Source organism: Anomalospiza imberbis, unplaced genomic scaffold, assembly GCF_031753505.1.
Source record: "Anomalospiza imberbis isolate Cuckoo-Finch-1a 21T00152 unplaced genomic scaffold, ASM3175350v1 scaffold_65, whole genome shotgun sequence".
Lineage (NCBI taxonomy): Eukaryota > Metazoa > Chordata > Aves > Passeriformes > Viduidae > Anomalospiza > Anomalospiza imberbis.
The window spans coordinates 176,131-203,487 of NW_027100262.1; the positions used below are offsets into that span (position 1 = coordinate 176,131).

General features: G+C 37.8%; 1 protein-coding gene across 1 annotated transcript; it reads right to left on the minus strand.

The window, feature by feature from the left end:
• Positions 1-697: 697 nt before the first annotated feature.
• SYCP1 (synaptonemal complex protein 1) lies at positions 698-22,375 on the minus strand. The gene is made up of 29 exons (XM_068178970.1): positions 22,268-22,375; positions 21,144-21,219; positions 20,935-20,981; positions 19,463-19,627; positions 19,001-19,068; positions 18,759-18,832; positions 17,414-17,472; positions 16,950-17,019; positions 16,276-16,349; positions 15,733-15,841; positions 15,179-15,273; positions 14,858-15,042; positions 14,348-14,415; positions 13,179-13,239; positions 12,506-12,611; positions 11,789-11,892; positions 11,153-11,270; positions 10,830-10,900; positions 10,095-10,176; positions 9,175-9,237; positions 8,467-8,529; positions 7,501-7,617; positions 6,801-6,911; positions 6,055-6,147; positions 3,608-3,682; positions 3,290-3,349; positions 1,912-2,058; positions 1,531-1,617; positions 698-1,445 (listed from the first exon to the last, which is right to left on the minus strand). The coding sequence occupies exons 1-29, from the start codon at positions 22,343-22,345 to the stop codon at positions 1,302-1,304; spliced, it is 2,670 nt and encodes an 889-aa protein (XP_068035071.1). The 5' UTR covers positions 22,346-22,375; the 3' UTR covers positions 698-1,301.
• Positions 22,376-27,357: the final 4,982 nt, after the last annotated feature.

The following is a 27,357-nucleotide window of genomic DNA, read 5'->3' on the forward strand; positions in this document are numbered from 1 at the left end:
GGTGAGGAGGAAGTCACTGCCCCTTTCCCCCTGTCTCCTGCTCCATCTCCCAGCCCAGCACGGCCCCCGGCTGCAGGACAGCCCTGCTGCCGACTCCGTCCTGCCGGGGATGCACTGGGGGGGGATCTCCTTCCCCTTCCCTCTGGCACAGAGGCAAATCCCATTCTCTCCTTGTCCTTCCTCCCCCAGACAAGGAGCTGAGGATGGAGAGCAGGGAGGACAAATCCCCGTGGCAGAACCTCGTGGAAGAGGCCGTTTTGAGCAGCTCCATGGCGCAGAAATCCAACGGGGAGGAAAAGCCCAGGAGATCCCACACAAGGAGGGGCTGCAAACATGGATCACGGGCATCCGAGGAGGAAAGACCCGCCCTGTGTCAGGGAGGCGGCCAGAGCTCGGAGCTGGGGGTCCCTGAGCAGCTTCACGATGAGGAGAAGCCCTACAAGTGCTTGGAATGTGGTATGACCTTCACGAAGAGATGCACCCTGATCCTGCCACTGAGGTACTTGTCGTTTTCTTGTTATGTCTGGGCTCTGAAGTAGGGTTTGTCATTGTTGTGTAACCAAGATTAATCAAGGATTAATATAGAAATAGATGTTCTAATCTATCCTTACACTTCTGCTGGTCCCTAGGAAGGTTGGTGGGTGATTTCTGTCTGTGTTCAAATATTTAAAGCAACAACATCTAGTCCCACACTTTCTATTTCAGATAAACAATTTAATGGCATCTTAACATTGTTTTCACGATCTTATAACGTGCATATTTTACTCCTTATGAAGCTGAAATCTTTAAAATACAAGTAATTCTACTGAAATTTTAGAAGTTTCAAAACCGTTTCAACATACTGAAAACAAAACAGTCTAAAAAGACAAGCCTAACAGCCATTAAAATGCAGGGAAAAGCAAGAGGACTTCAGGTAAAAGTACATACATTTATCAGCTACATTTCTTCCACTAAGTATTTATGTGTTAAGAAAAACAGAGTAAATTTAAAAGAACAGAAGTTCTTTAAAACCAGAATTTCTAATGCCAGAAACAGCTTTGAAACAACTTTCTATGTAGTTATATTTATTTCAAAATTTAAAATTGGCTAATTTGTGTCCCAACATTTTGAAGCACAAGGGAGGAAAGGTGGAAAAAGCTCTGCAGGGGGACGTAGTTATAGATCTATAAAGTTTATATGTGTAAAGGAACGAACATAGTATTAAACACACTGAGTATGACAGAAAAATGCAACAAAGTACTAACTATGAGAGAAAATCCAACCCTGTGGTGGCACCAGTAAGGAATGGGTATTTCTGCATTTTAAGTAAAGAACTTTACAACATCTTTAATTTTTCTTTTCCTGTCCATTTTGGAAACCGCGGTCCACCCCGCCTCGCGCATTCTCCTCATGGTTCTGAGTTTCAGGGCAGAGCCTGGAGATTTCACATTGGATGGAGCTGGTGTCTAGGAAGGAAAATAAAGTCATCCATTAGTTTCTGTAAACAATCGGATTACCCGTTTGGTTTAATCTTATGAAAGGCTAACATACCTTTTTTGGTGCTGTGGAATGTAACTGTGAAGCTTGTGGATAATCGTCGTACAATTTTTTAAACATTTCTTCTTCCGAGACTATGCTCTAATAAATTCAAAAGTTACTTAGTCACACTATATTAAAAAATACTTTTTCTTTCCCCCTAAGGATACTAAAGTATTAAAAAAAAAAGTTAAGATGTCATTATGAGGCATAACAGTTCAATAAAAAATGTCAGTTATGTACATACAACTACAATGCCAGAAAGAACCAATAAAGTAAGAATATACATGTAAATATTGGCTTGAATGTGGAAGCCCAAACTCTTTATCTTCATTCTTAGACACAGCAGTGAACACAAAGGACTGTTCAGCACATGATTTGTTCTCTGACTCTTACCAGGAGGTCAGTGTGCTCAGAGCTGTCTGACTGAGTATCCAGCTGGAGAAGCACTTTCTGCTTTTTCCTTGTGCTCTGCTCTGAAGGCAGGTTTGTGCTTCTTCCACTTTGCATTTTATCTGTTGGAGGAGTCTTTATAATATATGTCTGGGAAAGAAAATATTTATATTTTTAGATTATATTTTATGGGGTAAGTAGAGAATCTAACCCCAAACTCATGACCCAGTTTACAGTCTGAGTGTCCAAGAAGACACCTGAGAGACATGGTGGAACTATTAATCCTTCCATCCAAACATGAAGCAAAGACTCAGACAAAGTGGGATGGGATGGAAATATCTTTTTTTTGGTTGCCAAATGAGGAGAATGAACAGGAAGCTATGGAAGAGCTGAGTTTCATGGCACATTGTATTTAGGTTCTTCATGCTTATCTGCAGAAATTCAGGTTATTCTGAACTGTAGCCACTACATGTAGACTACATCAAACATCTAAGAAAATGGAAGTAAACAAAACTGCAGGAAAAGACTTTCATAGAAATATTGATAGCTATATCAAGACTGGTGTTACTTAAAATAGTCTTTTCACTAGAAGTTAAACTGAGAAGCATTGCAATGGTCCAGTGCAGTCCTTTTTTAGAAAGATAACATCAAAATGGTGCTGGACTCTATATTGTTCCAGTATGAAAACCACAAGTGAACTCCTGACAGGGAAGAATGGTAAGTTCTGCAGTCAGTACTACTTTGATAATTTTTACAGCTACATAAGCTTTTTTCTCTTCCACAGAGAAAAAGTGCCTTTACAAATGGACACTTTTAAGACTAAGTAAAACAATTCTAGAGACACAAAGCAACAACTGAGCAAGAAGAATTACACACTGGGAGTCCTTCCAGAAACTGCTGTCTGATATCTCCATGGAATTGTATGACCCTTTAAAATCCCTTCTTATCCCAGGGAAAAAAAAAAAAAAACCAAAAAAACTACACCACAAACATCTTCAGAGAAGTAAGAAATACAGGCAGAAAAATGCAACAAGAAAAATTCACTGCTAGGAGTTACAAAATTTCAGTGTTGGACTGCCCAAGGGGCTTCCTGTGCAGGTACCAAAGGAGACTTTTTTTTTCTTTTCCACCATATTGACTTCTGTAGGAATATAATTTGGAGACTTTCAATTTTTGACATGAATAGATTCACTGTATAGATCTAAACAAGGTTTAGGAATCTCAGGAACATAAATTTGTATTTTCTATAATTTAAAAAGTTTTAACTTAAAAGCATTCCAATGTCTTTTGTTGAATGCAAATAAATTATCATGGCACTTCAATTGATTCTACACATACAAATACTACTAAATTATAAAACCAATTAAAAAGTTAAAGTTACCTTGTGTTTCTTTTCACTTTCAAGAATCATATTGCGAGAGTGCTCTTTTACAAGATTCTCCTAAAAAAGAGTTATGTGACAGGAAGTAAATATTTATTTGAATTCAGTTGTTTAAAATCTTCTTGGTGTAATTACAGAGCACAGTCTATAATCACAGACCTACAAAGTTCACACAAATCTATGACCAGATTTAGTACAACCTCAGCATTCAAAAGTCATTGTTTTTCTATTCAGTTTCATTTCTTATAAAACTTCTCCCACAGGACAAGCCCAGGCCACACCTCTCACCCACAGTGCTCGGTTAGTAAAAAACTCCACCTTTTCTTCAATTTCTGCTTTCAGTTGTTCTTTAAGGGATGACAGTTCACTTTTCAAACGTGACAGCTCAGTTTCCTAAAAACAATTAAATCAAGGGTTAATTATGCACCAGAAAAAAGAAAACAGTCCGAAGTGAGACAGTAATTAATAGGGATACTCATTAGATACAAAATATAATTCTATTTGCTTTTCAACCCTATACTCGAAGCTTTGCTAGCTTGTTTAAAAAAGACTGAAAAGAAACAGGTACTTGATCAGGAGTGTTCAAGGTAATGCCTTAAAACATTTGGGAGAACAAATGTGAGAGGACACAATCTAACTATTTAAAACAGAAGTTTTCTATTCAAAGTGTGAAGTCAGAACATGACACACTATCTGGAACAGTGGACACAAACACACTGCTACTCCAATTTATTTTTAGAAACATGAAACATTTGGAGTTTTTAGTGCCCAGAATAAAATGTGTAAGAAAATAAAAGTAAACTAATTAGTGATTTTAACTGTTCAGTCCTACTAAAGCAGACAGTTAACCTCTCCTCAAGTATTCAACAGGAAGAAGTAAAATATGGCATTTATAATTATATTACACCTCAAGGTGTGTTGGTTTAACACAGCTTGGCTCTCAGCGGAGGCAGAGGAAGCCACAGAAGCAGCTTCTGAAAGAGAAAGCTGTTTGTGAAAAATGCATATTGTATGACTGGCTCTTCACAAATGTTAAAATGAATACTGTATGTGCTATGTTGGAAAGTTATGCTGTATTAATCTCTTTTAAGTAGTGTGGTAAATAGAGTTTTTAGGCTATAGCATAATATTAAAATAGAAACTGTGATGTACAATACTTTTTGTAACTAGCTCAAGGAATGGATAATATAACCAAGACATTTTTCACATAGAAATAACAGCAACAAGACACCAAGATTACAAGAAAAGAATTATTGCCTCCTTATCGGCAATGCTCAGACTTCACTCAGTCTTCAAGGAGCCAAGAAAATGGATTTACAAGATGAGGGGGGAAAGCTAAAATTAAGCAGAAACACACTGGTTTGAAAAGGAATGTTTGAATTATGTATGAGATATATGAATATGCAACAGGCTTTTACAGGTTAATCCTTTGTTAGCAAGGTGTGCTTTGTGGCAGAGTGCAAGGCACCCAGACTGTCTATAATTCTTTGCTTCTTATTGTCTCTTGTTATCCTAATTTTTATTACTATTTTCATTACTATTAAACTTCTAAAATTTTAACACGAGTGAATGGCGTTTTTCACATATTGGAAGCTTCTACTATGTCCAGCAGAGCCAACTGCTGAAGGCTCTGACAATGGCCCAATTTAAAAAGTTGACAATGCCTCTGTGATGACATATTTACGGAGGATAAAAACTGCACGCGTTTTTTCTTCTTCTTCCAAAGGGTGGAGAGGTGCCATAGCTGGGGCATGGTGAGCAGCTCCCTTTCAACACTGCAAAACCCTGTAAGAACTTTTCAACTGACAGAACTTGAGAACAAACGAACCCGCAGACAACAATCTCCTACCGAATCAGAGAAAAGGCAAAAGTGAAGACATGTGAAAAGAACATGGTCACTAAATTCAGTGAGGGGAAGGAAGGAAAAGAAGTGCTCCAAACGTCAGAGCGGAGATTCTTTTGCAAGCTGTAGTGAGGACTATAATACAACAAACTGTCTCCCTGTAATTCACAAAGCACATGGGGGAATGCAGAGATCCACTCACGGCCCATGAGAAAAGGTGCTGGTGCTGGAGCGAGTGGATGCTAAAAAGCTGCAGTCTAGCGGGAAATTCAAACAAAGAGAGAAGACAGAGAAACAGGACCCCTGCTTCCAAACTAGAACAGCTCCTCCTGAAAAGACTACACCCCATGAACTAATGACCCATGCAAAACAGTTGTGGGAAGACTGTTTCCCTGTGAGAGGGACTCATGTTGCAGCAGGTTGGGCAGGACTGCTACTCAAAGAAATTAAAACCACACTGGAAAAGTTCACAGAGAACTGTCTCTGGTGGGAAAGACCCCACAGCACAGCAAGAAAAATAAACTCTAAGCAAACTGAAAAACAATTTTTAGAAGTCACAAATTGACTAAAAGATCACGTTTTGTCTCTCTGCGTTGTCGGTGGGCAAGAGGAAGGGATTGGGAAAAAAGGTGTATTAAAGGTTTATTTTAATTCTCATTACTCACTTTTAATTCTATTAATAATAAATTTTTTTGATACTATTTAAGTTTGAACCTGTTTTACACTTGAAGTGTGTTTTTCTCCCAATCCTTATCTCAACTCAGAAGCCCTTGAATTTTTCTTTCCCCTCCTCTGTTCAACTATAGCAGAGAAAAACAAGTGAATATTCTTTTGTGTGCCTGGCACTTAGCCAGTATAAAACCACTACACAAGGACATCAGCCCCTCCACTGAATTATTTAACATTGGAAAGTACTCTTTACCATTGCTCTTTCTGATGATAACTGCTTTTGCTGTTTAATTTTATATACTTCTAACTCCGCATCTTTTTCTTCGACCATTTTATCATATTCGTTCTGTATTAAAAAAAAAACAAACCAACAACAAACTCAAAACATGTGACTAAATGTTACAATTATAGAGCTATCCAGTCTTAAAACATCAGTCATTTTTTCACACTAGGCTCTTAAGATCCACAAAGTACCATGAACAAACACTGATCCTTCTGCAGAAAGTTTAAAACAGAAAATGCTCGGTGCAAGTATTATTTTGTAGACTGGCAGAGAGTGCTTTATTTCTATGCAGCAGTATGTGTTCAGCACCTAAGAGCCAGCTGTGCTATTTTTATTAATGGCATCTGCTAAAGATATTGCAAAAGAGAGTAATAGAAAGGTAAACTAAAATGTGTCAAGCTAAACTGCTGACAGTCCCTAAGTAATCTCCTCCGAGAAAGAGGCCAAACTGATACTGAAAAATACTGCATTCAGAGCGTATCAAAGAAAGCCTGAATTAAAAAAAAAAATCTAAAAATCCCAGAAGTTTAGATAAATTGAATTTATCTGCCCATAGGAATCTTTTCAAAATCTTCAAATTAATTTGATTTTAGATGATGCAAAGTCAAGCATGTGTTCAGCTTCCTTTTCCCAGATTCAGGCCTTTTTCTGGTTTTGAAAGGTTATTAACATAGTATCACACATTACAAGTCACAGCAATCAGTAAAATCTCTTACCTTGTGCTTTTCCATAAGTGCCACCATTTCAGTTATCTTATGCTGACATCGAACATCAGTTTCTCTCTGTATCATTGCTGTTTCATCATAAAGCAACCTAATCTTTTCTATCTGTTAGTAATAAAATGCATTTCATTCATAAACATAACAATGTATTTTTTTTTAAATCCTAATTTAATTTCTTCTTCCCCCTGTGGGTGCAAAATATGTAGTCCCACTTGGGCTTCATTTGCTTTTAAGATCCTTTTCAAATCCCACATCTTTTATGCAAATTGTTAAAATGTGCAAGATCAAAAGTGCATCCATGGCAGGCAAATTCACTTCAAACCAGAAGGCCATTTCAAGCACTCTGCCCTAACATTTCTTAGCATTACCATCAAAAAAGGCATGGGCAGAAAAATACAAATATGGGAGAAGTTATAATCTAGTTTAATTATGCTAACTTTATACTAAGGGTAGAATTTCTTTGAACTCCATCTTGAAAGAAAGAATTTTTTAAAGAGTTCTTATTAGCAAAGACATATTCAAATACTTCAACTTAGGCATCTAATGCACTAAAGCTTTGCTCACAGGCATACACAAGAAGTTCCATTTAGGTTGATAAGACTGAAATGTAAAAGCAAGGACTCTGACCAATAAAGTTTCATAAAAACATTAAATTTTAAAAAATTAAATTGCAGTAAAAATTAACACCTCTCACCTCTTCGCGAAGTTTATTTTCATTTACTTTTCTTGTTTCTATGTCTTTTTGATAGAGGTCAGCTGCTTCCTTATGTTGCTTGTTCATATTTTCCATCTCTAACTGCAATTTATTCACCTTTTGAGAAGGCAGAATTGCTGATGTTATTTGTTTAGGAATTACCATGTTAATGATTTTTTTCTTACCTCTTATTTTTGAGCAGAAACTCAAAAATACAGTTACTTTTCAGGTATATGATTAAAGTGTTTCCTATTTAAAAGATCAGCTTTTTTAAAATAAAGAATTGAACTCTGGCCTGAAGTGAGTTAGAAAATTCTCAAAGAAACAATGGCAACAGCACAATGGGGAAGACTGCCCTAAGCAGTCACCCTAAATGCTGTGAATGCCTCAGAAAAAAACACAGATGGAGATTTTATTCCCTCTCTTGTAAATCTATATAAGATTTTCACAGGTTTTATGGTACATTTTCCACCCAGCTCTGCATTTTGATTACAGTTTTTCCTTTTAAATTTATCATATGAATATCCTCAAAAAAGTCCACTTTTCTTCAAGTGAAGTACTCAAAGCTGGACACAATATTCCCATCAGAGGGACTGCCACAGCAGAACACATTTAAAGAATAGCCTAAAGTGAATTATATATATATATATGTCTTTTAAATGCTTTTCTGTTTCAATGAGGTTGCTGAACCCTGTTCAGTCCACTATCAACAAAAGGAAAAAAGGAAGGAACAGATTAGAAACATAATTAATAACAATGTGAAGTCCATCTCTTTTAAATGTCCAATAGTCAGTGCCCAATGATTAAAAATGGAAGCATCTTCTAAAAACTATGAGCTCATTCCTGCAAAATCCGTATCCCAGATCCATAAACCAGTTCAGAATACATTTAACAAGTATTATCATTAGTTACACTGGGACTTAAAAACACTCACCTCATCTTCTATGTGATGTTGTTTAAACCTACCTTCCCTTCACAGATATTGGCTTTCTTGCTTTCTGCAGTAATTTTCTTTTTCAGCACCTTATTCTGTTGAAATAAAACAAGCACTGTACCTTAGTAAGTTAACAGAATTATGTAATGGTTTAACTGCATCAAAAATGTCAGAATCTTCAATATTCCAGCTTTCATCAGGCAAATAACTGTCTGTTGTGCAGCTCAGGTTCCAGAACAACTCTTCAGGCAAAAGAATGCTCAACTAATTACTGTGATAATTACTGTTTCTTCATGACTTTAAGAAAGGCTCCTCCTGAGCAACAGCAGGGAATAACAAATGAGGTGCAGAATGGGAATTAAACTAAGATGCTGCTGACAGAAATGTGAAGATGTCATGACAAAAAATACAAGTTATCTGTTTTTACAGTGAAGTTACTACAATTTGTGCTAGTGCAGAATTCTTTTCTACTAGTGGTAACTGAGGTACTTATTACAAGTACATAAATAATACTATGTGCTAAATGAAAAAAGTAGAGGTTTATTAAAGATATTATTTTTGTAATTGCTTATTTCAAATTAAGGCTCATTTAACAAATCAAGGGATCCCAAAGATGACTCCTTAATTTGCTCAGGGTTAGGATAAGAAAGGAAAATTTTAAAATTACATAGGTGTATCTAAAGAAGTCAAACCAAATACATTCTGTTTATGTATTTGTGATATTTAAAATCTCTACACACCTCCTGCTGCAACTCTTCAATGCATTTGGTTTTATTTTCCACCTGTTTCTTTAAATTATTCATCTGAAAGAGATATTTCAAACATTAATTATTAAGTTCTAAAAATGACTCCCTATGTTAGCAATTCCTGTAAGTGTTCTCAAAATGCACTTGCACCAGTGTGGTTTATTCCAATGGGACTGAAACACAAGCTGATGTGTTAGAATGATCAGAGTTTTAGTAATAAAGTACTACAAGATGTTAATTAGCAGCAGTGAACCAGTTCCTTAGTGGTTATAGAGTCAAGAAAGAAGAAGAAAAAAACACTCAGTATCTTCACAATTTAAAAAATGCAATTGTATGAAGTTCCCTATAAACCATGAAAAAATTAATTTTCCCAATTATTTTCTAGAATCTTCAACTGCTTTTCCTTTCTTGAAATTTCATTTTCAATACTCTTAATCTGAAATTACAATTGTAAATCTTTGATTTTTACAAGGAAATTTTGAAATTCATTCTAATGCTAAAAACCCCAGGTTGCTTTGAAACAGTAGAAAGAAAGTAAAAATATTTGGATATTTAAGCTAAAACTCAATTTACATATAAAAAGCTAATCAAGAGCCCATCCATCACTGAGTGGGTGTATGAAAAAACAGAAAAGCAGGTTCTCTGTTTGTCTGAAGACAAACAAATCTTTAATATTAAACTTCCCAGCAAAGAGTAAGCATCCCTGTGTCTGTGCTTGTCTTTTGAAACAACATGGCTCAGCATGTGGACACACAGTGTCACAGCTGGCAGCAGCTGTGAAAGAAGAAAGCCTCGGCAGAGATCACATCCCCCCAGGCAGAGCTTTGCAGAAAAAATCCCAAAAAAGATTTTACATTTAGATTCTGTCCTACAGGTTATGTAACCGTATTTTCATGACACACAACGTGACGTACGTTTTCTTCTCTTTCATCCAGTGTACTTTTAATCTCTTCACCTGTCTTTGCCATTTTCTCCTTCAGAGACTCCAGTTCATTTCTAAGTGCCAAATTAACAAGCATTAGTAAATATTTACTTATTGCCTTTAACTTATTTTCAGTACTTCTAATAAACCTATATTTTATTTTCTAAAAAGAGCTGCTAATGTTGATGGGAACTGCATAAGCTGCTTAATGAAAATGTTCTTTAAATGAAGCAACATGCCTAATAAGTCAATATGTGAACTGTCTACACTTTTTTTAAGCAGAAAAAGATCTTCCAGCTAACCTAAGGAAAATACATCCTAACCTGCAATATTGTAATGCAGCTGTGAAACATGGGAGGTTGCATGTCTATTGAACTGATGATACAGAGACTTCTGCAGAGAGTAACACTTATCCAGTTTTGCCTTGTCACATTTAATCCATAACCTTGAACTTCCATTTTAATTTCCTGAACACCTAAGATGTCTAATGCAAAACAAGACAGCTCTTCCTATGTAATACAAAATGGTGGCAAACGTTCCTGTAGCAATAGGTATTTCTAATCTGAGAAAATTTCTACTTGGTCAACAGCAATTCTGAATAGTTTCTGTTTAGCTATATAATCTAGAAAAACATTCATCAAAAAAACCCAGAAAGCAGCATATGAACACAACTATTTGAGTCTCCTTCCTTTAACAATATCAGATATTAATACTTGCTTTTACTTGCCTTAGCTGGCCATTTGCCTCTTCTAGGTTTTCAACTAACTGTTTTGTAGATTCTTCTTTTTTCTTACTATCCTAAATAAAGACCCATGTCAGCAAAGAAATAAAATTCAAAGTGACTTCTTAAAAATTCAAAGACATCCAAAGCGCACTGACCTGCCTTAGTCACAAGTGTAAATACACTTTCTTTCCAATTCTAACACAAAAAATGATTCAGGTACTCTACAGAACCATGTCATGTTGCAGTTCATCATCCTATTTGTCAAACTGAGTGATTTGTAAAATTGAGCATTATCCTTTAAAAAAAGCTGGAAGTTTATAACTTGCCTCTTGTTGTTCTTGCAGTTTCTTAAGTTCTGCAGCCAAAACATTCTTCTCTTGTGCTATTTGTTCTTTCTCTAGTGAAAGCTTATTGAGATACACTGTTAGTTGTTCATTCTTTAACCTAATTTAAAACAAATGGCCAAGAGGAGTAAGGACATGCATTCTGAAATCTCTTAAATTAAATATACCCATTATCAAGTGTTATCCCATGGTGAAAAAAGTCTAGGCCTTTATCTACAATTACAAGCTTTGCAGCAAAGACACAGGGATATAAAAAGGTGACAGAAGAGGGAAAGAAAACCAGAGTCAACTTTTATATAAATATAATGGTTAGTGAAGATGATGTAGTTCAAAGCAAGATTTAACAATGAATTCAGAAACTTTCTCTTCTTGTTAAGTAAGTCAAAGATACATGGAACAACTACAAATGCCATAGAATACATACAAATAGACCAAGTGTAAGTATAAGAAGTAAGTGTAAGTAAGTGTAAGTAAGAAATGTAAGTATATAATCAATGTCATACTGTGTGGTTCAAAACTTTCATTAGAAAACAATCATAGTTCATTTCACTGTGTATTAAAGCAACTTCTATGTAACACAAAAAAAAATTAAATACTATATTTTTAAAATGGTCATACGCCTCTTGTTCAAGATCTGTTTTCAGAGTCACAAGCTGGTTTAAATAATCTTGTTCCTTTTCAGCTGTACTAGTCAGCTGTGCTTTCAAATCAGGGATTTCTTTCTGCCAAATGAAAAGGAAGACTTTTGAGTATACATGTGTAAACTACAACTCATGGAGGTTATCAGACATGACCTAAGAGCACAAGGCTTTCAGAAGAACCAAACAACATCCATGTCATGGATTATCCAGACTGTATCTCTACATATCTCTGGTGGGATATGGAAGTAGTGTGAGATAGTGAACTCTGACACCAGTGCTGTTAATGCCCCCTGCTGTGAGTTTAACTACCCAGTCAACTAAAAACTACTAAATTAGATTTCTTGGACATGATTTTAAATAAAGACATTGGCTTCAGACTTCATAAGCTTTTGCATTCATCCAAATAAAATAAGACCAAATAAACATCAGAGAATTCCAGTTCTATATAACAGAACAGAAAGGCAATCAACAGGGCTGTGTCTTCATCCTTAGCACAGCTACTGCAGGAGGGCAAGGGGCAGCAGTCAGGCTCCTCTAAACAGGAGCACAGAGCATCTCCTTCTGTCACTGTGAGGAGCAGAGCAGTTCAGGGTGGGACACTGCTCTGTGTGCTATTTCTTATGTATTTATATACACGTCATAATGTGCAACTTCACTGTTTATAAAAACATGTTACTATTGCCCTACTTCAGACCTCTCTCATTTGGAGAGCATTTTCATTTCTCTCTCCAAATTCTTCTCTCTGCAAATTTTCTACAGTAGCCTCAAGATTCTTCAGTAAAAGTCCTCCAATTTGCCCATTTTAGAAAATCAGTGTAACTCAGTTCAGAACACTCAATGCACAGATTACAACAACAAGCAGACATGCTAAAATGCACACCTGATTTCACACTATCTTAACTTTAGCTGATATGGTTTCTTGTTAGACTAGTAAATATAAAATCATAATGAAAATAAACCTCTATTAAGAGTGTACTTCATATAGCTTAGACTTCTGTGACAGAAAATGGGCTTGTGTCACAGTACAGTATGGTTCACAGAGCTAATTACCTTCCTGTAAGTAAGAAAAAAATGGGAAAACTTTATGTCCAGAGGGAATGGCATTTGAATGGGTATGAACAAAGAAGGAAAAAACCAAAAACCTTGACAAGGAAAACCAAAACATGGGAGACAAGAAAAACCAAAGCACAGGAGACAAGAAAAACAGTTGCAATAAAGAAGTTCTTCAAAGAAAACACTGAAATAGTGCGTGAGAAAGTTTAGTAGAAATGTTAAGGTAGACTAGACGGTGAATATTTAGCATTTAAGAGACTTACAAAGCAAGAGGAATTTCAAATGCCATGAGATTAATAAAATGAAAATTTACCAGAGTTTCTGACAGTTCTTCAAGTTGCACTTCTCTATCACATTTTACTTTAGTCATCTCTTCTACAGCACATGTAATGTAAAATTAATGGATCAGAAATAATTTTTCATATTTAGCAGGCAGTATAAAACATTTACCCTTTTGCAATACCCAGTTCTCAAAACTTGTTGGATTAAGTTAAGAAACTGTAAAGCTATTTTATGACAATCTAAATGTAGACTTGAAAAAATTATTAAGAAAGACATTAGCAAACCTATATCTGAAGAAAAACTAATTATTTATCTTCAATAAAATTTAGAGCCTATTATGTTTCCCACAATTCTGGTTTCAAATAAACCCTGGACTGTAAGACTAGAATATTCTCCAAGTATTGATGCATCTGCATTGTTCCAGAAAAAAAATCTGAACTTCTGAAGGTATCACATGGATATGCTGAAAAAGGAAACCAGCTGTAACTAACTTCCAAATGTTTTTTATGTGCACATTCACAATGCTGGTATTTTTTGCAAGCACTCAACAGCAAGGTCGTGTTTAGTGTGGAACTCTCACAGGTCTTGCCCTGTTCTAGACAAGCATTAGCAGTTCCCTCTTGAGCACCTCTCCATAGATGCCCTCAACGTAGACAGAGGCATCCAACTGCATTTCTCATCTGCCAGATGAGATCTGGGGCCATGTGCTGCACCCCAGGAAAACCACCCCGAAGGCAGATCTCTTACTCTGGGGACTAAGGAGCACATCCCTAGAAACCACATGATATCAAAGCAGTATTTAAAGACAGCCCCTGCCAGCATCATTCCACATCCAGCATGGGGAGGGTCTACAGAAACCTTAATGGGAGGGTTTTAACTCTGCTACAAGCTACAGAAGTCACTCCTGGCACCTGTGGTGCTACTGGTCTTAGCTGGAAACCAAAATTAATTCCATGAGAATTCATGCATGAATGGTCTTACTATTGGAACTCTGCACAGCACTGCCCTTTGGCTGTTGCCAGTAGCAATGACCCGCAAAGAAAAGGGAGTCAGCTGAGCAAAAATAAATTTAGGCATTCCTGACAGGTACAGGTACTGTAAAATCATTTCTCCAACTACTAGAGACAGTCCATTTCCAGAAAACAGCAGAAAACATTTTTATTACTGCCTAGCTCATTTTCTGCCTTTCTACAAGCCTTACCCAGTTCAGCAGATTTATTTTGGAGCTCCAAGGTAAGCAGCTTTGAATCATCTTCATATTCCTTTAATCTAAGAAAATGGTAATTAAAAAACCCCAAATGTACAGTACAAAGCACCGCATTTGAAATTTGAAGGACAATAAGACAAAGTCTTACCACAAGCACTTTAAGAATATTTACCTTTCAACACGCAGATGATGTATCTGCCTGCAGCTCATATAAAATTTCACTTTTACAACTTCAGAACAGTAGACATAAAAGTAAACAAATATATACTTACAGAAATCTGTATTTCTTAGAGACAGAATTATGAAAGTTGGAGGGGGCAAAAATTTACTTTTTATAGACCAGTATCAACTATCACAAATTTAAAAAATTGCATTAAATTATCTGCATTTATACCACTGTGTCAAAAAAACCTCCACATTTCAGCTTCATTTTCAACTGTTCTTGGTTTTGTCAAAGACTGCAACCTGTAAGATCACTCTTCCAATTCAAACTCTTTAATTTACCTATTTTGCTCTTTTTGCAGCAAGCTTTTCAAATTGGCAGTAGAAGTCTCAAACTCCTCTGTCAGGGCTGCCAGCAAAGCCTTCATCTTTTTACATTCTTCTTCCTTTTCTTCCTTTTCTCTGGTAACCTGTATTAATGTGTTCACTGTAGTCTGGAATTCGGTTTCTAAGTTCTTTTGAGTAACCTTCAAAACACGATATAATTTCTAAACATGTTTTGCAACAAACAGCTACAGCAGTTTAATATCTAAAGTATCTATAATTATTTATGCAAATACTCATCTAGTCTATTTATACTGTAAAACTATAAGCAAGGTGTACCTCTGCCTTTTGCAATGAAATTTTAGCCTCTTCCAGCTCCGCCCTCAAATGTTCTTGACTGACCTGGGATTCCTTTAACATTTCTTCTTCATGTACTAAACAAAAAAAGATGTATGTTTCTATTTTCAAAAATAGGATATTTACTAAAAAATGCTGCTAAAAATGGAAAATTACATACATTTAAAGAATTTCACTTAGACCAATGGTACTGACATCATATACTACAAAATACTTTGAATATAGATGGCTTAAAAATATTGAAAATCAAGTTTTGAAAAGTAAATTTCCTCGCTGACATCTGTGTGACTGTAAATTTGCAAAACTGAAGCAACGTATTTTCCCCTTGCAATTTTCAAGCTCTCACTGCTTGACTTGCCTTAAAAACTACCCTGCCAGTCCTGATCCCACATGAGCAGCTTCTGTTCCAAACAAAAATAAGGCCTTCAAGGCCCCAAAATTCTGTTGCCAACCAGCAACAGAATAAGATTACCATGACCCTGTTTCCTATGCTTCTATAAACAATTACATTTAAACATAGCAGACAGAATTCTTACATTTTGCTTCTATTAAATCCGCAATCTTATGTTGTGATGTCTGCAGCTGAGCCTTGATGTCTTTTATTACACCATCTTTTTCATCTGTCTGTATGATAAGAGCTGAAATCTAGCAAAATGCAAGAAATATCACAATGAAGTCTGGAATAAGGACAGATACTAATTTTCATATGTACCCCAGCTATGACAAGCAGACATTTTGCTGTCATTCAAGTTAGATTAGATAGATAGATAGATAGATAAATAGACAGATAGATAGACAGACAGACAGATAGATAATATTTGGCTAGATGTAATCTTAGCCAAATATTGATCAAGTCACATTACTCTAAACAAAAAAGTTCTCCAATTCAAATCCAAACCATGAGTTCCAGTAGACTAAAGGTACTGAAACATCACTTAACTTAGCAGAATCTGACTTAAATGAAGCTTCAGATGTTATTTTGTCTTTTTTACTAATACCCAGAAACACTACTTGGCTCTTGCATTGTCCCTTTAGTCACAAATAAAGCTCTACCTATTAGATGGTAAAACTGAGCAAACCTGCTTTTCCTTTTGACTGACTTCCAGTTTGTATTCTTCTTCAAACTTGTCCACTTTTTCTGCTTCTTCTTTTACTTTGGAGATACAGTAATATCCATAGTTAACATTCTAGCTGAAATATACTCCAAGTTCAATACAACATCCAGTTTAAGATTGCTTGCAATTGTACAGCTGTACAATTTGTTTCCCAAGAGTAATTGTTGAAGCAATGTTTGATTTTATAATCAAAATATCTTTTTTTTGCCAGCCTTCCACAGAATTAGTCCATTACTCCATGTTTGTTGCAAGAAACAAACAGACAAGAGCATGTGAAAATGAAACAGGAACATAGTAGCCTATACATATAGAGTGAGCATTTAGCTAAAACTTCTGTAGCTAAACACTAGTGCATTATCATTTAAATAAACAAACTACATTAAATAAACATTGATCTCTAGACTTTACTTCACAGACAAAACTTGGACTTTGAGTGACTATTTGAAAAATAAAGTTCCAAATTTGGCCCAGTGGAACAACAATACAAGGGGCAGGCAGTGAACAGAGGCAGCATGAGTAAAAGGGTCCCAGTGTCTCAGGGTGACCTGCTCACTATTCAAGCACTTGTCTGCCCTGAAACTGCACGTGTAATAAAAGCTATGAAGTACAAAATTGTTGAGCCAAAACAGAATTCTCACATTTGAAACTCATTTCCAATCTGTCGTTCTCTGCTTGCACACGAAGCTCTTCAAATGCCACTGTCATTCTCTAAAAACAAAATTTAATATTTGAAGTTCAATATTGGAAACCCTGGAAACTTCTCCAGGGGCTGCTGCCAACCTCAGCCATTTTGAGAAACCACCAGGTAGGTGAAACAGAGTCCAAAAAGAAGACAGAAGCTCCGGCAGTCACCCAGCACTAAGCACATATCACACAGATCACATGGATCTACACCCCACGCGCCGCTGCGCTTCCTCCAGTGAATGTGCTTTATATAATACAAAAATAATTATTGAAAAGGGATTGAAAACCCGGCTCCCTGCATCACACGTGACATGATACACACACATGATGGACACAAATAGCATCTCGACATAAACATGTAACTCAGCTCCACAAATGCACACAACTCACATTCCTTTTATCAAGCTTAGTCACTTACTTCTATGTTGCGATGAAGTTGCTCATACAATTGCATTGTTTCTTCTTTTTCCTGTTCATCTAGCAAAGCAATAACATACAAGAAAAAGAATATCAGCTGTCTAAGTCATTATACCTAATCAGCATAATGAATTAAAAAAGGAATTATCAGCTCCATTCTTATTAAATTAGTCATTATGAAACATGGTGCCAAAAGTTACAGAATCTAGGGAAAATGTGTATTTCACTGACACATTAAGCAAGCTCAGCTTTTAAATTTCCTTCCCAATATATTTTTTTCTGTGAAAAGTGTAATTCTGGATCAGTTTATGTAACCATATAAATTATTATAGTATTAATGTTGTTGATAGTATTTGATAAACTGTAATCTAGGGTTTAGCACTGAATTTCTTCCTATCAGCAGAACTGCCATTATAAAATTGCAACAACATTCCATGTCCATATTTTCCTTCTTTCCTTTCACTTTGGTAACTGACACTATTTTCCCCTAAGAAAACAATAAAAAGAGAACAGTAAGAAACACAGCTATCAAAAAAAGAACAGTCCATCTATACTCAAGTGTTTCTAGAATTAAGGCTAAAAAGAAATAGACACTTCTTAAGTATCCAGGATCAAGTTAGTAAAATTCTAATGATTATAGTAACAATTCTAAATTGCATATAAAGTAAAATTCCCAATCAAGAACATGTTTTAAAACCTCAAGAATTTAAACTTCATTAAGTTGTCCAACTGTCTTGGCTTGTTCAGTTTCATGAGAAGAATTCTAGTTACTCATTATATCTTGAGGTTAAGACCTTTTTTCCCCACAAATGTGTGATAGCTGAAAACAGGAACTGCCAGCTCTGGAAATTTGTTCCAGAGTGCTGGGAATTTAGAGTAAATTCTACTGCCTAAAAACAGGCATGAAATGTCACTTCATATGTCTTAATATATTCATAGTACCTGGATGGGACTGAAAACCTTCAGCAGGCTGACCAGACTAGGGGAGAACTGCCCTACACTGGAGTGGCTGTCAGTGGCTAATCAGGGGTGCTGGCACTGCCTCAAACCTGTATCACTGTTTAGGCAACCAAACAGCTCCCGGGCTGGCAACCTTTCAGCAAACAATTTTAATGCTTCAAAAGTCCTCTGGATTTAGCACTACAAACCATACATCTGTTAGACCTGCGGCTTCACTTCTAATTTTGTGAGCCACTTAAAATTCACTTCTCATTTTAAGAGCCACATCCAGTCGATCTCAACTGGAGAGCTCATCTGAACAGCACGCAAACTCTCTTCCCTTTGTGAATTTAGAGCAAGCTAGAGGTACATTTACTCTCATAAATAAAAAATTAAAAAGCATTTACATTTGCTGGTCTTCTCTGTGACGTGAGTGCAGGTTTCCTTAAGCAGATTACACAGATGCCTCGAAGCAGCAGCTCTAAAGGAGGGAAAAAACACCATTTGTTTTCACAGGAGTGCAGAGTACTTTGTGTACCTAAGGAGTAGCAATGTAAACGACCTTCAAAATTTAACAGCTATATAAAACTGCCTACATGAAAACTGATTATTTTCACGACAAAAGTATATACTTGATTCTATTACTTACTCTTTCAAGAGATCTTTATTTTCACATATCTCATCTTCCAGTTTCAAATTGAGTTTTTCATTTTCAAACTAATTTCATAGGGAACAAATGCAAAAAGACACTGTTATTGAAAAATACATTAGAAATGCACTTCGACTTCTCAAATCCCTCATGAAAAAGTAATTTTGGGCATCAGTAGGCAGAAGACTGTTTTATCTGGTATTACATGCTGAGTCATCTTTTGCATGAAAGATGTAATAATTAATGAACAATAATTTACCAGCAACAGAGACACTTACAGGTATATTCTTCATACACATGCTCACACAGGAGAAGTGCATGCACCTTCTCAAAATAATAATTTTCTCAAGGCACAAACCAAACTGCAACAATCTTTAATATTTAATTGTATCAATGATATTGTCATAATAAACCAGGAAGCACTTAACTTCATCTATTTAATGTATACTGTACAATACTGGCCTGCAGTTCTTGAATGGTTTTATTCTGTGCCTCAATAATCTTTCTATCTTCTTGGAGTTTTCTTTCTTTCTGCTTTAGTTCTGATTCCACAGACAGTTTCCACTGCTTGATCTTCTCAGCCTCTTTGTAGAGTTTTGAGAACAATTCATTCATTGTTTCTGTGTTCTATTAAAACGGGTTCCACAATTTAATCTCAAATGCTATCTAATTAATATTGTTGTAGATAACATACTTATCTCTTAAAACATCACAAGAGTAATATTTTTCCACAGATGGTGATATAAGCTTATATATGATCAGGAGCCAAAGTTTAAATCTTTGTGCATCCTCTCTGTATGTATCAAAAAGCATTACAGGGCACGTAGGAGAAACAAATACAATGAAATATCCCAAACCGCCTTCAGACATCACCAAATAGATGGTCTTAAAGACATAGATAACTGCAGTCCACCAAAACCAATAAAGCTTTTGCTAGAATTGTCAGTGAACCTGAAATTCCTTCTAGTAAGTTCTTCACACCCTTTCTTTCCTCTCCTTCTGACACACACAGCTGAGTGAAGTAAAAGCATCTTCAGAGACTTTGCCCAAGAGTACCGGTGGTATTGCCATTAATGCACGCATGGAGGAGGAAGAAAAGCCACCACCCTTGTGCCCTTAGGACACTTTGAAAGTGTCCTACAAGCAGCGCTGGGCCGGTGGTCGAGACAGGAAAGAGCAACACATGAGCCCAAAGGGCCGTGGGGTTCATGGGCAGCGCCCCCAAACACCGTCCTTGTTTTGGCTGCGTTATAGTATAGTTACAGTCCTGATGACACTTTAAAAGCTGCCAGGATTAAAAAAGTCTAGGCCACAGGGACCCGAAAATCAGCAGGGAGAGCACAAGAAATGTGGTTTATTTTGTGGTAGCAAACAGCATTTTGTAGCTGCAAAGTACAGAAGCTATTGCAAAAAAATGAGCTTTACTGAGTTGTGCTAAAGCAGAAATATGCTGGTAAAGATGCTGTGAAAAGAATCCAGTGCTTGAGGAAACCACTAAATTCATTGTTTTACAGATAAAATAAAGCCAGACAAGGCAATTGGGATAATCTACTTCAGTTTTCAAAAGAATACTCTGACTTCAACTTCTCTGCCCCTCAACGGAATATTCAGAACCAGTTCCACAAGGATACTTAAGGGTTTAAATCTTACTCTAATTAAAGCTCAGAGACTTCATAGGCACTTCAAACAAAGAAAAAACAACAACAACATTGCAGTCACCTTAATTTTTAAAGATTTGTCTCCAGGCATGTTCACTAAATCACAAATATCTCCTCTAAGTGATTCAGCTTTAAACAGGAGACAGAAAACATTATTCCCTTTTGACTACTTCCTTTAGTCCTGAAATACCTACTGAATAATGCTTTAGGCACTGATTTGGAACAAATTCAAAAGACCCCAAAGAATTAGATATGCAGAGTTGATACTTAGCTGACCTCTTCATCTACTTCAGAGCAAAGTTTTACTTGCTGTGAAATTGTATCTGAAACATGAAGAGATTTTGATCAATGTATTTCTAAAAAAAGGAACAGTGAAACTGTACTTAACAGTTACAGATATGAAACTGTGAGACTACTCATGAAAATTAAAACTTGGCAACATATAAAAATCTAAAGAATGTACATAGCAAATATTTTAATTGTACCTGAATCAGTGATTTCGCCCCGGTTAGACATGTCGAATGGCAACTTAAAATCATCATCTGAGCATTTGTTAAGACCCTGCACAAATTTAAAAATTAGTTTCTTATGGGTAGATTTGTAAAGAAGAATTATAAAATCCAGGGAAAAAATCACTACAGATGATAGAAAATAGAATATTAATGAAAATAGAATTTTTGTATTAATGAAAATAGAATTTTTCATTAATAAAACGGCTGCCTACAATTTTCAAAGCCCAAGGTATTGGTAATGGCTTTGAAACTCCCTTGCTTCTTACTTCACAGTGGTTTACCAAACTGTTGGTCTCCTGCAGTTTGCTTTATAGACTGTGGCCAAAGGAGAAGCTTTCAATGCAGGGAACTCGGCGGCTCCTGCCTGTCTGGGCCCTGGCGCATGGTAAAGAACTCAAGGAGACAAATTACTTTTTTGAAGACCAGTAGTTGATATTTCTTTTTTGCTTTACTTCCAAGGGAAGTTCTAAACCTCATCTGATTATGTTTCAGCATGAAAATACCCTTTTAAAAGTCACAGTTCATCCTGTCAACAGCTAACTCATCTGCTGTCATAATATCCCGTTTGAATCTCAACATATTTCATAAGGAGCTTCGACATGAAAAAATAACTTGTTGAATTTTCACAACTCAGTGTGGGGACAGAACATTTTCACTTGATGTGGTAAGACCAAGACATCAACGCCAGTGCGATCATCTGAGTGGGGCACTGCTCGCTCTCTGTGCTGAATTACCCATATCAAATGCGGATTTACAACACAGAGCAGATGCTCGAGAAGATGATTCCCTTCAGTTTTGATAGAAAATAACAACACGAGTCTGTGGAATTCAAACGGAAGATGCTCCCCCGACACCGATCTAGACATATGCACTGAAATGAGTCCAGCGCAGGAGCCGTCCTGCGGCATGCAGGGCAGGTGTGTGTGTGCTCCAGCTCGGGGCTCTGCCGGAGCACTCCCCGGGCACAGCACTGTCCGCGGGGAAGGGCCCCTCCGCTTTCCCCCCTACCCCCTCCTCAGCCACGGCCTCCAGAGCAGCGCGGCCCGAGGGGGAGGCCGGGAGTGGGCCCCTCAGCGACCCCGCGGCCGAGCGCTCACCTGGGATCTGCCCGCAGACACCTGCCCAGCGCTCAGGCGCGGCGGCATGAACAATTTAAACCGGTTTTCCTTCTCCATGGCCCCGACAAAAGGGCGGGCGGGCGGGCGGGCCGCAGCGCCGGCAGCTCCCGGCGGCCGCTGAGGGCGGGCGCGAAGGGCGGGAAGCGGCAGCGGCCCCTCAGCGCGGCGGGCGGGGACGCCGCCTAGCGGAGCTCGCGGGGCGCAGGGCGCTGTCCCGCGGGGCCCGGGCGGGCGGACGGAGCGGCGGCCGCGGGGCCATCGGGGCCATCGGCGGGGCTTCCTCGTCTCTTGTGGACACCGAAGAGGTCCCGGGGGTGCCCGAAGGGCAGGTTGTGGATGTTGCCGTGGTCGCCGGCAGGGGGGACCCAGCGGGACCTTCGCCGTCGCGGGGAAAGCGGCAGAGGTCTGAGGGGAACGGGGGGGTCCCGGCGGGGAAGGGTTGGGGAGGTCCCGGCTGCAGAGGGAATAACTGGGGGAGCCCAGTCCTCCTGTGACTCCCCCGTGTTGTAAATGGCTCCCCCAGAAAGGTCGGGGGATGGGATGTTGTTTGCTGGGCGTTGGAGCGTTGGGAGCTGCAGCAGAGAAAGGCGAGGCCCGGAGAGCTCCCGGGAGGACGAACCTTTGCATCGCGGTACGCGGTGAGTCTGTGGGTGCGGGGCCATGCAGGGGCTGGCCCTGGAGGCATCTCCTAAAGCTGGCACAGCCCCAGGCGATGGGATCAGTGAGGACGGAGCTGTTGGGGGGCAGTTTGGAACAACTGTGCAGCCAGGGGTGCTCAGGAGTGTCCTGCAGAGTAGGATTGTCGTACTACGACGTGAAATAACTTACGCACTTACAATAAGATCAAAAGAGCAAAAGGAAGGAAAAGAGGCAGTTTTATTTCTGACCTCGCAATAGATAGAATTCCAAAAGTGACAATGGATTGGAGGAAGAAATTGCTACCTCTCCAACCACAGTGGTCAAACTAACAGTCCATCAATTCTCTCCTCCCACAAAGAGGAATGTAAAACAATCATTATTTACATGAACAGTGGGTGAGAACTCCAGTAGAAATATGTAAACATTAGAAGGCATAGAAAACTCTTAAAAGAGCTTCAAAACTTTTAAAAGAACAGGGCAACATAGGATCCCTGTGCTTCAGGGCTCTGTGTGCCAGGGCAGGGACTCTGCTGCCTGCCAGGATCAGCATTCAGCCAGGGAGCTGCTCACAGTGCTGGGACAAGATCTGGGTGTTGATGCCTGTATAACTTAGACCAAAGTTGCAAGCTGCTTATATAGCTAGAGTTTTAAGATATCAATATAACCTGATACATCTATATATCCTGGTGTCGATATAACCTAAATCATGACTTTTTGTATATATCTGTATGACCTGAATCATAGCTTTTTATACCTATATAGCCTGATACCTATATAACCTGAATCATAGCTTTTTGTACCTATATAACCTGATATAAATAACTTTTTATATGACGTAATGGCTAGTATGCAGTTCACCAGTTGCTTAATGCTGAATAGATGAAAAAAAGAAGAAAAAACTCACCAGGTGGATAGCTTTAGAGATAAATAGGTATAGTACTAATGAAAAGAAATGGCAAATACAAAGCCAATTAGCCACAAAGCCAAGAATTTAAGCCATTTAAGACTAGACAGACCAAGGAACATCATAACTGCATGCTCCGGAGACAAAGTTGTAAAGTTCAGATGCAAAGAAGACCTTGGAAGCCTTCATTAAAGACCCCCAACTACCCCTGGGTTGGGGAGGTGCAAGGGCAGTGCAGAAGAACTACCTAATAACCATGTGTCCATACTATGTAAATTAGTTCCAGCAGGTATATGGTGATGTTGTAGTGACATAGTGATACTGTGAAAAACACATTCACTCTCCTGTGAAAATTTAAAAAGTTTAGTAAAGGACAATAGGAGACAAGAACCATAGAGCAAAGGTTATTAGGTCGGGTGCACCTTGGCACTCAGTCGAGAGCACACTGTTACCTTTGGGGATCCCCCTTAAATACCTTTTAATTACATCATCCTGTTGCATATTCATAGATTCTTATGCATATCCATAAATTAGTTTACATATCCCAGGAACTATTTTGCATGGCCCCTCCTTGGGTCTGTCTTTTTAGAGCGTGCGTGTTTCTTGGCTGTGGTTTTGGCTCCTTCTCTTTATCACTTCCAGTTTGGGCTTTGGTCCGCACTGCCTTCAGAGGGTGAGTGCTGATCGTTGGCAGATCTATACCAGTGTCCTCATCCCGTGTTCATTGGATGTTATCCCATCCAAGCAGGCATTTTAACACAAGCATACTTGTATCAGCTATTTCACTACTATGTGTACACTTAATTAACAGCAGAAATAAAAACTGTATCTTTACAACAAAGTTGGTTTAACATCACAGATATAAAATCTATTTTTAATATTTGCAAAAAGACAGTATTATAATATGTATCTATAACAATACTAAGCAATACTTACTGTGTAAATACACCATAGCATGTGACAGAGTGGGGTGAGTTAGGAGGAGAAATCCCCCTCACCACCAATAAACAAATCCCTGCTCTATAGACATCTGTCTGTGGGGATTTATTTCCAGCCTGCTTTCAGGCCTCAGCAGCAGGATGTGCCAGGACACCTGAAGGAGAAATTCTGGTTGTAACTGCTCAGCAGTGGTAGTTTAGGACCAAGGAATAACCTGGAATGGAGAAGGCCTAGCTGAGGAAAGGCTTAAACAGGCTGCAGCTATCAATGTCAGTCTTGTGCGAAGAAGCCACAGGACGAGAAGCCAGTGTCCCCAAAGGAGACAGAGGAGTCCTGCAACTTTATTAGAACAAAGTGTGAACAACGCCATTCCCTTGTGTTAAAATTTTAGAAGTTTAATAGTAACAAAATAGTAATAAAATTAGGGCAATAAGAGTTTGGACAATCAAAGCTAGGACAATAAAAGACAATAAAAAGCAAAGCATTATGGACATCCGGATGCTCTTGGGCACTAAGCCACAAAAGCACACCTCGCTAACAAAGGATTACCCCTTAAAAGCAATAGCCTGTTGCATATTCATATATCTCATACATGATTCAGAAATTCTTTTTCAAACAAGGGGTGTTTTCTGGTTATTGTCAACTTCCCCCCTCATCTTGTAAATCAATGTTTTGGCTCCTGGAAGTCTGGAAGAAGTCTGGTTCTTCCCGACAAGGAGGCAATAATTCTTCTTTCTGAATTTTGGTGTCTTGTTGCTGTTATCTCTATGCAAAGAATTTCTTGATTATCTTATCCATTCCTTGAGCTAGTTACAAAAAGTATCTTACATCACAGAGTTTCTATTTTAATATTATGTTACAGCCTAAAACTATATTTACCACATGTGAAAAATGCATATTTTATGATTGGCTTTTCATAAATGTTAAATTGAATACTTTATGTATTATGTTATATTGATTAGAAGTGCTGTATTAACATTTTAATAGTATGGTAAATGTAGTTTTGCAGTTAAAATGAAGCTTTAGTAGTTAAAATAGAAACTATGTATGTGGGGTTTTTTTAAAAGGAATGAGATACTCGCTTTGAGATAACAGACACAGAACACCTAAATCTTCCAGAGAAGAGGAATTTATGGTTCTCTTATCAGAAGAAGCTAATTTCTTCAGGCCTTGCTCAGACTCGAAGGCACTGTGGGGATTAGAAGAAGGAGTTGACATATTCGAGACAGAGTTTCTCCTTTTAAATAGAATGTATGCATAACCATGACGTATGTATGAATATGCAACAGTGTATGGTTTTTAAGGGTTATTCTTTTGTTCACAAAACATGCTTGTTGTGGCTTAAGTGCCCGAGAGCATCCAGATGTCCGTAATTCTTTGCTTTTTATTGTCTTGTAATTGTCCTAACTCTAAATTTTTATTACTCTAATTGTATTACTATTTTTATAACCATTTTGTTATTATTAAACTTTTAAAATTTTAAAGACCAAGTGATTGGCGCTTTTCACACCACACTATTTAAAAGGATCAATACAGCACTACAAAAAAATTAATACTACATAACTTTCCAACATAACACGTATAGTATTCATTTTAATATTTGCAAAAAGTCAATCATATCATATATACCTATAACAAAAAGGAGAGAGTCCACTGGGGCATATGCCTGTGAGGTCTCTCTCTTGGTTTAGGAGGACACAGCCTTCTTTAATCCTAAACTCCTGCTCGTATGTTGCCCTCTTGCCTTCCCCTCTGGCTGAGGAACAGGAAGGTACAGCTTTCCCAAACCACCTACCACACATCCCCCCTTGAACAAGTGTCACCATTTTCTCCCAGTGTTCGGAAGCCCAGGCTGTCTGGGTTCTGCAATGGACTTTGTGCAGGCCCATTTGTCCATTACCCTAAAGGTCAGGAGTTCAAACCGTCTGGGTCAAACTGTTTGGGTTCTGTAACAAAGCAGTTGGCATGGGGTTGGTAGAGACATTAAGACACATTTTGAAGGTATTAACACCCACTCCTCCTTGTTGGAATCCGAAATGCAGGGAACTCTCAGAACTTTGGACCTGTAAGACAAAGCTTAGAATTAAACACAAGATTTGATTTGAGACCTTAGAAAAAGCTTCCATACTTAGGTGCTAGAAGCAAGAAAGTAGATTTATAATTTAAAGCAGAGACAGGTTAAGCTAAGTAGAAGAAAGTTTAGAGTTTTTGAGTTTAAGATGTAGGAAAAATAAAAGTAGTTACAAAGGTAACAAGAGGTTTAAAATATAGTACTGTAAGTTTGTGTGTCATAACATGATTAACTAAGAAAGCTTACATTGTGGCATAAGTCCATTACACAAAATATTTAAAGATTAAGTCAAAAGCATAAATATCCTTGTTAGCAGTGTTGTATTAGTTAGTAAATCCTTAAAAGGTCTTGTAACTACAGGTCTTGTGACTTTCTGAGCCATGCAGTAAAGATGTGAGCCGAACACACCCTCCCTGCCTATGCAGAAGATAAAAATAAATTGCACCATCTAAAACAACTCAGAAGTGCCATCTCTAATTCATCCAAAATTCCCACACTCCTAAAGCCCCTCACCAA

What these genes read in the sequence shown, in the direction of transcription:
- SYCP1 (XM_068178970.1), bottom strand. Translation starts at nt 22,345, where the DNA reads ATGGAGAAGGAAAACCGGTTTAAATTGTTCATGCCGCCGCGCCTGAGC. An exon ending in GGATTTAATAGAAGCAAAAT is followed by an intron (nt 15,274 to 15,732) that starts GTAAGAATTCTG and finishes TTTTTTGTTTAG; the next exon opens with TACATGAAGAAGAAATGTTA. An exon ending in CCAATATCTGTGAAGGGAAG is followed by an intron (nt 7,618 to 8,466) that starts GTAGGTTTAAAC and finishes CCTTCTCAAAAG; the next exon opens with GTGAATAAATTGCAGTTAGA.